General features: G+C 47.0%; 1 protein-coding gene across 1 annotated transcript in view; it reads right to left on the reverse strand.

Moving 5' to 3' along the window:
• GNAS (GNAS complex locus) overlaps positions 1 to 11,966 on the reverse strand; it is a 159,309-nt gene extending 147,343 nt beyond the window's left edge. Inside the window, exon 1 of the mRNA XM_074843105.1 lies at positions 11,607 to 11,966. Within this exon, the coding sequence (XP_074699206.1) occupies positions 11,607 to 11,880 (274 nt within the window). The 5' untranslated portion in view covers positions 11,881 to 11,966. The remainder of the gene's footprint in view (positions 1 to 11,606) is intronic.
• Positions 11,967 to 13,266: the final 1,300 nt, after the last annotated feature.

The raw sequence follows: 13,266 nt of genomic DNA on the forward strand, positions 1-13,266 counted from the left end.
AGAAAATATCTTTCAGCTTTTACAGTCTAAAACGTATTTGTTATATGTTTTTCATCAACAGAGAAAAATCAGGTCTATCAAATTGTGAATTTCCTATGTGGAGATAAGGCAAGAAAAGCATCAAGGGAGTGTTTTAGGCGGTATGGTTTTTTTAAGCAGACAGTTTTCACTGGTATTTATAAAAAAACAAAATCTGAATGCAGATTTTCAGCTCACAATAGCATGCCCTTCTCCTCAGTGTATCTGTTTTCTCTCCTTGTGAAGTCCCAGTCCTACAAACCCTCCAGCGCGCCAGAAAACCTCCCGGCTAACCAGCAATCTTGAGATTTCAGAATAAAAAACAACCAGAAAAAATGCAAACCCAAACAAATACAGCCCACAAACTAAAAATTTTATTCAGTAGGGGGTGGGGAAGGGAAGAGGAAGAGGTTGTGGTGTAACGCGTGATGAGGGTGTCACTGAGAAAGAGAAGGACAAACCCTGTAAAGTGCCTTTTTCTTTTTTCTTCTCATTTCCGCAGCAGCCTCTTCCCTGTGCTCTTGGGGCACCACCACTGGGCAGTCACACTCTGTAATAGCTCGGGGACAGACAAGCAACACAGCTGCTGGTTTCCACTACAGGCTCTCTGTGCTCCAGGCTACGTAGACTCAGACCTGTTTGCCATCTCCACCAAGAAGCCAGCAGAGCTCATGAACTCTGAGAAAGTAAGCAACAGGACTGCACATTTGTTGGTGTCCCAGCCAAACTGCCGTAAGCAAAATTAGAGTCAGAAGGGACTAAAGCAGTCGCCTTGCTTTGATGCCTGAAACTTCTCTCCTACAGCGCAAGGCAATATGAGAAGCTTAGAGTAACACTAAGCGTGTCTTCCTTGGCAAATACGCTTTCTGCGTAGCACCCAAGCGAGTAGATGTAGCACAGGCATCAGTTAGTGCACTCACCCATACACTGAAATTAAATCTGTAGCTACTCCTCACTTAGTCAACCAACAGGTATGAGCCTAGTTGTTGCACTGCCTCAACTCCTTTCATCATGTAGAGGAGGACGGAGGTGAAGATGGGGCATCTTCAGTCTCAACAGAGATGAAGATGACAGCCTAATCCCTGGAGTACTCTGCTATTTTTGCATTGACAAAAAGAGAGAGAACACTTAGAATAACAGTAAAAATGTAGTTCTGGGGTTATTGTGATTTGCAATCATGAGAAAACAGAGCTGGGCTCTCCACAAACATGTGTCAACTTAGTCCGTGATGAAAAGCTTCACCACTTTCTTACAAACCATAGAGCTGGAGCCTAGAGAATCCCTTCCACCACCCTTTGGCTCCTGCATGTGCTGGCACACAACACACATTCACCAGTAGCAAGACCATGATTCGAATTGTTTCAGTATATCAGGGAAATCTAAAATCTCTGCAACATGACAGGAACAATTTATAGTTCAGGCTCACATTCCTGGCTGCCCCGACTACCCCACAGCCAGTGTTGGATGGTCCAAGGGAGCAGCACATGTGCACTGCGCCTTACAGGCTCCTCCGCAGTGCAACCTGCTCTTCAGTGGTCAATAACAGCACTTGGTCGTGATACCACAGAATTTCAAAATCAAATTAATGTTCCTGAAGTGAAAGCAATAGATTTTAAAAGCAACTTATTTAGCATTAGTGCTCCTATAACTTAATGCAGAGGAGGCCTGTGGTAGGCACAGAAGTGAGAACTGTTAGGGATGCAGGGGTGGGATCACAGCACCGCACAGGACAGCCCAGGGCAGGAGGGTCCAGTGAGAGATCAGAAAGCTGTCTGATCACATCTGAACTTGTGCTTTAAAATGAAAGCCTCTTCCATGAAAATCCACACAAACACACTTTTCCAGTCACACTGGCAGAATTCCACCTTACACATAAATCACCTTCAGTTCATGGGGGAAGCTGCAGGGGACATTTTCAGGAGCAGCTCCCACAGCTCTTTCCCACTGGTGCTGTGATAAATGCCATCCCCCTGCAGGGCACGCACATGGCATGGGTGAGGGGTTGGGCCCTCTGTTCATTTGTTTTTCCACTGAACCTGATATACTTCCTTGAGGTCAAAGTCATGAGTTGCGGCAGCATTGATATGCACAAACCAACCTGTGTGAAGCTGCGCTGGGGTAGAAGCGTGTGAATTTGGTTTCTGAAAATAGTTCTGAATACATTAATAGCCTAGTGCCAAGCTCAGCCTTGTGGGATGGACACATACCAGGGAATTGGAGGCACCAGGTTGGTTTGTTGTCTGTGATTTCTATTCGCAAATCCCTCCTTGCAAGAAGATTTAATTGTGCTTAGGATGGGAAAAAGGCATAGGAATAGTCTTTCAGTTGGAGGAACCTCCCCCCCCCCCCCAAGTCTTCCTCCAGTTTGGAATCAGAATTTAACTGGGTTTTCCCAGGAATTTCAGCACTCCCCCCTCTTCCAACACACTGCAGCAGAGACAGGAGAAGTGGCTAAACAGAGCAAGACTGTAGATTGTAAAACTGCATCTTATTCCTCGTTAGGAACTGACGCATCCTCCTCAGCATCCAGTTCCTTCACCGGGAAAAATAAATAGTAGCAACTTTCTGACACCGCACCACATTCCTTAATGCAGAGAATATTTTTTTTCCTTTTAGTGACATGCAAATCTTATAAAATGCTGCTCAGACACAGATACTGTGGATTTTCTTTGCAGAGGGAACACGTTAGAGGAAGTAAAGAAAACTTCAGCGAGCTATTTATAAAGCATACAGTGGCTTGTTCCTCAAATGCTTCATTGACCAGGGGAACAATGAGAATAAGTCATGGAGTTCAAATTCCCTTCTTGAGACACATGCTTCAGGTTCAAATATCTAAAACATCATGGATTTATATGCCTAGTAACCGGGCTTTCTTATGACAAGCATCTGAGTTGTCCTCATTTCAGGGAATTGCCGAGCTTTTTTCTTGCTATTTTTAAATTACAGCAATTAGAAGGAAATTCAATGAAATCATGCATATTTGTGAATAAGTACACTCCCAAATTTAAGGGAGCCAGCGAAGAACTGCATGTAATTATAAAAGAACTGCACTCTTCAACATTTTTCCTCAATGAATGTGAGCACATCTTATGGAGATGCGTGGGTATCCATAGCACACAAAAGGGTCATAAAGAAACTACCCACATTTCTGTTGGGATGACTATTAATCACTTTTTTCTGACACTACAGGTTTTGATCAAGCTAGGATTGCTGGCTAACACACTTTTCAGCATCTTGCTAGATACCTGTGCATAAGTGGAGCTCTAGAAGCCAAGGTATTGTCTGCACGAGGCTGTTCAAGGGCAGGCTGATCAAGGACAGACAATACTGGAAAGGCATCAAAATTTTGTGCAAAGGTGGCCCACACTTCCATGTAAGAAGTTCACTCAGGCATAGAGCAATGGGGATTAGCTCATGCAAATACCATGAAGCCCACCCTTTAGATTGAAATCCTGTAGCAAGGATGGATGTGCCAGTATTTCTCTCTCTCCTAGTATAAGGTCCAACCCTGCTGAACAATATGTTGAAGAAGTGATTAGTTATTTATGATGAACACTCAAGGGGGCTAAGCCCTTCCCCTGCACAGGGCAAAAATAAGTCAGTGATTTCTGGAAAACTGTCCTGAGGTTACAGGAGGTGCCAAAGAAGAACAAACCACCAGCTAGTACAAATGCTTTCAGCAATAACACTTGTAAGTCTTAAAAATTAAAACGTCAGTCACATAGTTTCAGCAGTGTTACTGGCAGACTAACAGGCTAAGGCACACACAAGCCCTTCTAGTTTTGCCTGGAAATTTTTGCAGGAATAATGACAGGCCTGACCATGACAGTGTAGTGTATATTCAGAGTCAAGGTGGGATGGCATTCTACATACTCAAAAGAGAAATTTCTCATCCCTCCTTCCCAAGGAAGCCATATAAAGAACAGGGTTTAATAGGGAATTATTAGATTCTTTTAACAGAAAAAAAAAAAAAAATGGGTAGGCAGCAGGTATGAGAACCAGAGTGGTCATAACTGGAGGCTACTTCTCATGCAACCTGAGGGAAGAAAACAAAATTTCTCTAGTCTAGATATTCTACCTTGAGGCACCTCACAGTCCTGCCTGAGCTGCCCCAGGCACCTCTTTAAGGCAGCATACGATAACACAAACATAGCTCCAACACCTACATTGGAGATAAACGCTGAGAAGCTAGAGAGAATTTGAACCACATTTTTGTAGGCAGCTCCCAAAACTTCACAAGTGCCTCATGAATCAGGCAGAAGGAGTTTGCTTGTACTTTATTACAGCAGTAAAGTTTGAACTATAAATAACATTAAGGCACTTGGGTCTCCTCTCTCTTATTTTCCTGTTCCTTTATTTTCTTTATTTATCTCCAAAGTATTTTTTCTTTTAAGAAGCACTAGATCAGGTTCAGTCCTCCTCTCTCTCATTTCTTCAGTGCTGATCCTTTCCATCAGCTATTCCCAACCACGACACTGCCAGGTCTAGAGAAACCCTTGCACGGGAGACAGTTCAATTTAAGATCTCACAGTGCAGAAAGGAGCCAACAGTTGCACAGAAGCAATCAAGACATTTTGTCTGCTCTGGAAACAGATGGTGCTGACAGAGCAACAGGATGACAAGCTTCTGCCAGCCCTGTTACACCTAAACCAGCAGCAGTTTGAGCCTACCATGCCAGCCACTAGTTAAAAATATAATAGCACAGGTGAGACCTAAGCACCACCATTAAATTGATACTGTGCTCAGCAGGTAACCTCTTTGTAGCTATAAATAGAGATTTTCACAAGTTTTCATTTCCCTTTAAAGTCAGGCCACCCATTCACACCCAAAAACCCACTCCCCAACCTCTTCTCCTTCCCAAAGAAGAAGGACTCAGCTGCCCTAATAACAAACTTCTGACTCCAGTCAACTTGTGTGGTAGATGAGTCTTCTTTCAGGCAAGAAATGTGGTGGCTTCACTTGAGATGCCAGTAGGTGCCACAGCCATCCTTTCTGCAGGTGGAAAGGAAAAGCTGCTACCTTCCTTCAGAATAACAGAGATGTAACAAGCAGCTACAAAGCAATAGTCAAAAAGAAAGCACTGTTGAGGTGGAGTTTTAGCTTTAAAAAAAAGTCCGTGATAACTCTGAAATTAGGCCCATAGCTACACATCACTGTGGCCTCTCTAGAGCAAAGGATGATGACCTTTATCCCACCAGGCATTTAATGAGAGAAAATACAGATTACCACTAATGCAGAGATTGCATATATGCTGGGGAAGGGGAGAGATGATGTACATTTATGCTGCTGTGTGACTGCACCGCTGTTGTTGGTCCTAGGGATCAGGGGATCCCCGAGAGTCCTCACCCCCCTCCCACAGAAATCCAGGCTTACACATGCACAGAGCATCCCTTCAGCATTAGCTGTAACTGTGAAAGTAATTATTTTGCAGTTTGGATCTCTATACAGAGAACATCATCCTAGCATCAATACAGTATGTCATCCATTAGCAGCCCTTCATCATAACACTTTTATAGCAGTGCTGCTGTAGGTTTCCTGACACCTTTCATTGCCAGACCGTTTGAAGCAGCTCAAACTTTGCCAAACTTCAAATATGCTGGCTGAAGCTCTCCATGCCATGTGTCTGCCTGAGGCTACTGATTTTTTTGTTTATGTGGAGGTGGTACAAGGAAAAAGTCAAGGTCAGGACTTCTCAAGGAAAAAAACAAAACAAAACCCAAAACCCAACCAACTCCCCCCCCCAAAAAAAAAAAAAACCCAAGGAAAAAAGCAGGGAATGATGAATAGTTTGCCTGTCTTCTTGCTATGAAATTTTAAAATGGGAGCAGGAAAGAAACTACTAATTGATCTAAAGCATAGAAGTGCCAGTGCTGAAGACACTACATTGCTCTGAGGTTCAGTGAATGTTCACCAAAACACGTCACAGGTCCTGGAGCTTGCATACTGGGTAAAGCCTTGTAAAAGGTTGCAAAGCTTTCCAGGTATTTTTCTTCAGAGTGAACATGCTCCAGCCCCAGAAGATCTCTGTTTACCAACTGAACAGGCAGCAGTCTATGCCATAGAGCACATTTTGTATACAGCAGTGAGAACTGAGTAGGACTCGCCTTGCAGAGGCTCTTCATCATAAAGGAAGACCCATAATTAGCGTACCACCTCCCGTCCACAGCAGGATCGTCATGTCTGCACTGGAAAGTACTGGGCAGATGGAAACCACAGAGATTCCCATGTCCCAGTGTTCTTGTAGTATCTGGTAATTACTGGGAACCCTATTGGAGAATATTATAATTCCTTCACCACTAATGACAGCCCATTTGGAGAACAACCATGTACTGCTGCCCTGTGAGCTGGTGTCGCAGTGTGAGGGGGGGCAGGCTGTTCAGCAGAGCGGCCCATTACAAAATACTCGCATCATAAGTGTCCCCTAGGATTGAACCCAGGATTTGTTGTTTTCCTATTCCTGCTTTTCTTAAAGGGGAAATTAAATACCAACTTGGTATAAGTTGTTTACTGTCAAAGATCTTGTTCTCAAGAATTAGGAAGTGCCAGGATAAAGGTTCCCTCTACATTTTTAGTCTATTCTGTCCTGTATCATATGCTTTTTTGCAGGGTGTATGCCCCCTCTTCTAGCTCACGATACATGGGGCACAAAAAACAGATCGGTTGTAAGTGAATGAAACCATTGTCAGCAGAGACAAGCTCCTGTGAGATGGAATCTCCTTATGACTGGGTGTCTTCCCCTCCCCACCCGCCTGATCCCTGAGAGAAGCAGTGTCAGGATAACCACCTCACTGTAAGCAAGCAAGATAGGGAATCACAGCAAGAAAAAGAATGTCTTGTGGGATTTGCCATTAAACGCTGCCCTGGAGAACCAGACCAGCTTCCTTGCTCCAGAGCTGCCACGGCTGACCAAGCAGCACCCAGCTCCATGGTGGGCGCTCATCTGTGCTTCTCGCTCCCTGGGATGCACTTCAGAGCATCTAAAGCTCACCTTGCAAAAGTGCAGGGTGTTCACAACCATGAGGTCCATGCTCTAAACACATGAAGCATTACTAAAGGAAAGTGGAGTACTACAGAGAAAAATTAGTATTAGGCGAAGACCAAGCATTTAAAATCAGTGGTAGCTTCAGACAATTTTAGCTTTAGTCTTTGGTGGCATTTCTCTCTCCAGCATCCATGAAAGAAGGAGAACGATACCACCTCATTTAACAGCAGCGCTGTGCACTGACATTTATGAAGCATTCAGTTCCTGCAGTGATCAGTACTACAGAAAAGCCCATAAGGAGTTCAACAGTTCTTTATTCAGTACAGGGTATGGATGGTGTGTCGTAAATAGGGCACAGGGTGACACATTGTATGAGGAGGATAAGAATATTGAATAGCTGCTCATTCACTGCACAACATCCATCTTGTGCCCTGAATGAAGTACCAGCCCTGTGGAAAAAAAATACAATGTAAACCATACAAGACAGTCTTTAATTATATGGTATGGAGGGGCTTACCATGCAGCATACACACAGAGAGGGTGACTGTGGTTAGTCTTCACGCTGATATTTCCTAGCTTTTTAAAGTATGTTTTTCTTCCTGTATAATATATTCCCCCCATAAAAACTTCAAATTTGCATGCCCTATATTCATATTTGTACCAATATAAATAGTTCTGTTAGAAACATTTTTACTTAAGCACTGATGTAGGTAAGATTCAGAATGGCCATTATATAATATATTGTAGTTTAATATAAATACCTAAGATGACAAGTGCATATATCTGTATCAGTATACTGATATCCACATTTCCTTTTCAATATGGGAATAAGCTGCAAGTACTTCTTACATGGGTAAGAGTTCAGCCCGAGAGAGTGAAAAAACTAAGTACACAAAGCTTGGCAAAGCACCGAGAGACCAGCCCAAGTTCACTCTCCTATAGCAAACCAGATCACAGAAGAGGAGGAAGGTCATGGTAAAGCAACACATACACCAGGAGAGCTGAGCAACAGTTTCAGACAGAGTGGGTTTTTGTTGGAAAATACTAACTTATCAAAAGCATCAAAACCCCTCAGACAAGGCTAAAATTCCTGTTTTCATGTATTTGTTGTAAGATAAAAACACAATTTAAACTGAATTGTAAAGTCTAAAAAAAAATATAGAGGAAGACTCACATTACTGTCACCACTGAAAAAGCACACGCAGAATGGAATTGTTTTACGGCAAAGTTTAAAATCCCTTCCCCCATAAGCACACACTTCCAATTTTAGAGTCAGGATTGTTTCTCAAACAAAAAACAACCCCCATGCACTGAAAAAATCACCCTCCAATACCCAGTAGTAACCCTGAACTCACACTACGTTGCCAACATAATTATTGTAATCTTGAAGTTGTGACTTGTGCAGTACACTAAACAAAATCCAATGAGATTACACCTGATTGTGCATTTTCCTTTCACAAAAACAAAGCAAAAAACTAGTCTACTGCAAGTACAAAGTGAGATTATTGCTTCAAAAATAGAGCAGATGTAAGATCTTTGCTCCACTGAAATTAAGAGAAGTTTCAGGAATCGGGAATTTACCTTACACATCTGTGGTGATGAAAAAAGACTGAAAAAATGATGAAAAAGACCTAAAATCAAGTAAGAGGACATACAGATATCTACTGAGTAACTACACCCGTGCACTGCACACCCTGAGCACTCTGATAAAGTGAGGAACTTCTCCTTTCAAAAAAGGAACTGCAACATGGGAACATAAGTATCAGTTGTGCTAAAGAGTATTCATCTGAGTAATACTCTGAGTAACAGACTACAGCTGTAAGGCACGTTATATACACACTACAGTGTCAAAACACACGCAGGCACAGACACCTGTGACTTTGTGCACTCCCTGTATTCCGTACAGCCGAGCACACGATAGGAGGAAACACTCCAGACTTGCAGCGCAACTTTGCAGCCCTTGAAAGTATATGAACTAATGCAGCCATACGTTAAAAATACTTTTGTCCTGGGGACAGACCAGACCTGAAGCATCAGTGCCGTTTAAATTCTGTTACTCGCAAAGAAAGAGCAGCGACCCGTGGGTGTCCACGGTCAGCGACATGCTCCTGCAGGAGCACATCAGCCAAAAAAGTTGGGAGCACAAGAAACCGTGAGTACCTATTGCAGCTTTTGCCACTGAGCTTTCAACCCCAAGCAAGGAGACATCCCTGGCTCTGCACTTCTTCAGTCTTTTTTTCCCCGCACCCTGATTCCTTGAAAGACTCAGTTGCAGCTTTAAATCCCAGCTAGATGCTCTTGCCCCCCTCATTCAGCATCACTGTCCTGTGCTATTTGCATGTGCAATCCATAAGCATCTAGGTGAAGTCTCAGAGCACAGAGACACTCAACTGTGGCAGCAATACCTGCAGATGTACGTAAAGTGTAACCAAATATACCCCAAACTTCTTATTCCAGTTTAGAATTAGAAATTTCACAAAGTAACAGTGACAGCGGGATGCAGGGGAGAAGCAGCAAGGGAAGGAAGCTAACTGGAAAACTGACAGTCCCTGTGCAAGAAGCAGGGAAATGGGTCTCTTAGGCATCCCAAGATTTACAAGAGGGCCAAAAAGTGACTTCCTGCTATTCAAGTCCAGGCTGAAATATAATAAACCACTGCCAACATAACACTGACTCATATCCATCAGATTTATAAATCAGTACTTCGACGAAGAATGCTCTCTCTGTTGGCTTCACCATAGATAATTTTAAACTGCTAAGATATGTTGTTTAACCCACTCAATGTTTAATGTCATTTCTGCAGAAACCAGTTCTGTGGCACAACATGTTAGAAGCAATATTAAAAAACAAGCAAGTGAAGTATTGCCTACTGCAAATACAGAAACCTATCAGATAGCCTTTATGACTTAAAGGCTTGCATATTAACATCAAAATTAGCCCTGCCAGGTTTTCTTCCTAATTATTTAATCTACAAAGAAAAACCAATTCTCACAGCTCCTTCTTCAAGTACTTGTTCACTACAGAACAAACTTGAAATAAGTTTTAAAAAAACCCCAAACCATAAAATACCTACAGCATAGCCTGTGCTTGAAAGGAAAGCCACGTTGGTTAGAGGTGTGATTTCTTCCCAATACAGTCACAGCATACAAGCTTTAGTCTTTACACAAGTGTTGCTCAACCCCCTTCTCATAAGAAAGCACACCTTTATGAACAGACTTACATCAGTATAGCTACAACCACATCAAAAGAAGCTGTACTTCCAGAATAAAAACTTTTAGCACCAAGACTCAGAAAACTACGTCCAATATTCTCTTCTAAAGCTCCTTAAAGTTCAGCTCCTGTATTACAGCTACAAACATACTGAAAAGATCAGGGCCAAACCTTGCGATTTATCACATGTGGTACCATGCACGCCTCAGGGGATAGGAGGCTCTTAAGTTATTTGCAGATATTTGAAAATATTCTCTATTATTCCAAGGCGCTTAGAGTTTAGCAATCCATTTGTGCAGGATAATCTGTGCTCCACCTGCAGTGTGCTGGGGGAAGGGGGAGTAGAAACATTTCCAAACCCCTTTGCCTTCCTTTAAGGCCAACACATGACTTTCTATGAGCATTTGCATGGGGGTCACATAACGTACAAGCTCAGACATCACACAACACAAGTCGATAAAGAGAAGGTGCCTCTCCACAGGGCTTCCCTCAGGAAGGGAGCCCAGCACCGCAGCTGTCACCGTGCAGGAGCATCTCCTGCCCGGCAGCCCTGCCCGGCCCAGGGGCAGAGAGAAGCTGCCATGCAGTGAGCAGGTGCTAGCATGGGAGTGCAAGGCAGCGATGAATTAAACCAGCCTCAGCCTTAGAAGCTGAAACTTCCCCAGTGTGTGTTTTGCCCAGAGAAGCTGCGGCTGCCCCCTGGCAGTGTTCAAGGCCAGGCTGGACGGGGCTTTGAGCAACCTGGGCTAGTGGAAGGTGTCCCTGCCCAGGGCAGGGGGGTTGGAACTGGGTGATCTTTAAGGTCCCTTCCAACCCAAACCATTCTGTGATTCTGAGAGGTGGAGAAGGCAACAGCGAAAAATTAACACACGTAGAAAAAACTTAGGCTTGCTCCTTACAGAAGGATTGCACCAGCTCTATGAACTTCTCCCGTGGTCCCAGTGAGGGGCTTTATGTCAACAACTAGCTGGGGGAAAGCGGACACAGCCCCTTTGGAGGGACCAAGCCAGTACCTTTAGGGGTGCGGAGGGTCGCCCCCTCCCTCGGGCTGGCCACCCGCTCCCACCACCGCCACCTCCGCATTCACAGCCCTCACGACCGCCCAGCCCTGCCCCGAGCCCCCGCCGCAGCGGGACCGGAGCGCGGCGCAGGGCGGGGGGAGGGGGGGGACGGGGACGTGGGGTGCCCCGCCAAGAGCCCCCCGGGGGCGGCGACCACCCCCCCACCCCCGGCAGCGCCGGGACGCGCCGAGGCGCGGCCGCCCACGTGAGCGCGGCGCCCCGCCCCGGCCCACCCGCGACCGCCGCCCACTCCGCGAGCGCGGGGCCGCCGGGCACCGGCCTCGGGCCGCCCCGCACCTGCCGGGCCGCGCCGCGCCGCTCCCGCCCGCGCTCACCCAGCAGCAGCAGCCGGTGCGTCTGCTTGTACTCCCGCTTCTCCGCCTTCAGCGTCTTGTCGATGCTCTTGCTCCGCTTTTTGTCCGCCCGCTCCTTGGCCACCAGGTCCTGCCGCAGCCGGTGCCGCACCTGCGGGTCTCCGTGCTCTCCCCCCGCCGCCGCCGCCGCGGAGGAGGGGTGGGGGGGGATGTCCGCCTCGCCGCCGCGGCCGCCGTAGGGCGCGGAGGGGTGCGCGGCGGCCAGGCGGGAGCGCAGGCTGTAGCACAGCCCCATGGTGCCGGAGCCGCCCGCTCTACCGCGCCGCAGACATGCTCTCCGCCGGGCCGGGCAGGGCGAGGCGGCGGCGCCCGGCGGCTTCTTAAAGTGTCCCCGCTCCGGCGGGGCTGCGGAGCGCGGTGTCCCGTCCCGCCCCTCCCCTCGGCCGGTCCCCGCGCCGCGGCCGGCGGGAGGCGGCCACACGTGATGCGGACATGTTTACCGTATTCTCTGGAAAGAGGCCCCCGCCGCAGCCTCCCGGCGGTGGAGGGGGGGGGGGTGTGGGAAACGGCCACCGCAACCCCCCCCCAGCCCCCGCGCGGTGAAGGTGTCAGCGTCCCGCTGCGGCTCGGCGGGGTCCCCGCCCCGCTCCTGCCCCGCGGGGAAGCCACCGGCCAGCCCGTCCCTGCGGACACAGCACGGGCTGGGGGAGCCGGGGGAGCCGTCGGTCGGCTCTTCCCACTCCCAGCACCCCAGGCCACCGCAGCTGCCGCTGGTTGGGTATTTCAGCCCGACCTCGGTGAGGCTCTGTCCTGGGTTCAAACCACGACAGGCTCTCGCCCCAGCCACGGGTCCAGGTCGGGAGTTGAGGAGACATCCCAGCCTCAGGCATGTCGTGGGGATGATGCTGCAGCGGGCGGGAAGAAACCTGGTCCACGGGACAGGTCATGTCCAGTCTGAACACTGGCTGAGCTCCTCCACCACGTCTCAGCCCACTGGTAATAAGGATGCAACACCAAGACACGTGCCATTTTCATGCCCCAGTTTTAGTTCACTTCCTGCCACACACATATTTGTCAGTCACTTCTTGTTATTTTCTACCAACACCGTCATCCAGTGGAGAAGTTGATGATGGAACTTGCTCTCTCACTCTCCTCCTCTCCTCTGAAGGCACCACATCTGCCTTCTGACAACTAACTTCAAATTCACCTCCTCCGTTGCTATCAGTTTACCTGGCTTGGGGTGATGATGCTGGTTGTGGCAATATCCCCCTCTCTGACAGCCCGCTCCATGCACTGTACTGCCAACTTTGTCATACTGTATTTTATACTCATCTCCGGCCAGCTCTGAGCATTCACTTACAATATGACTAATACTCTCTGGGGCCTGGCCACACATCCTGCACTCTGGAGTTAGAGCTTTCTGTGCCTATCTCCTGCAAATAGGCTGTGTGGTTCTCGCTGAAATCTCAGTTTCTCCTTTTGGTGCTTTCTGACAAGTTAGATGTCTTCTTGGTACAAATTTCTCTTTCAAAGAAGGATAGATCTGTTAAGAGGGCTCCAGTGACCCTCTCTTCCCTCTTTATTAACACCACCCCAAAGGATGATCAGGTCATATCCAATATGAAACCTTCGAGTGTTTCTGCTGCTGACTCAGCAGGACAACTTTGACAGGATAGGAGCT

The sequence above is a fragment of the Strix aluco genome, chromosome 17, assembly GCF_031877795.1.
Source record: "Strix aluco isolate bStrAlu1 chromosome 17, bStrAlu1.hap1, whole genome shotgun sequence".
Taxonomy (NCBI): Eukaryota; Metazoa; Chordata; class Aves; order Strigiformes; family Strigidae; genus Strix; species Strix aluco.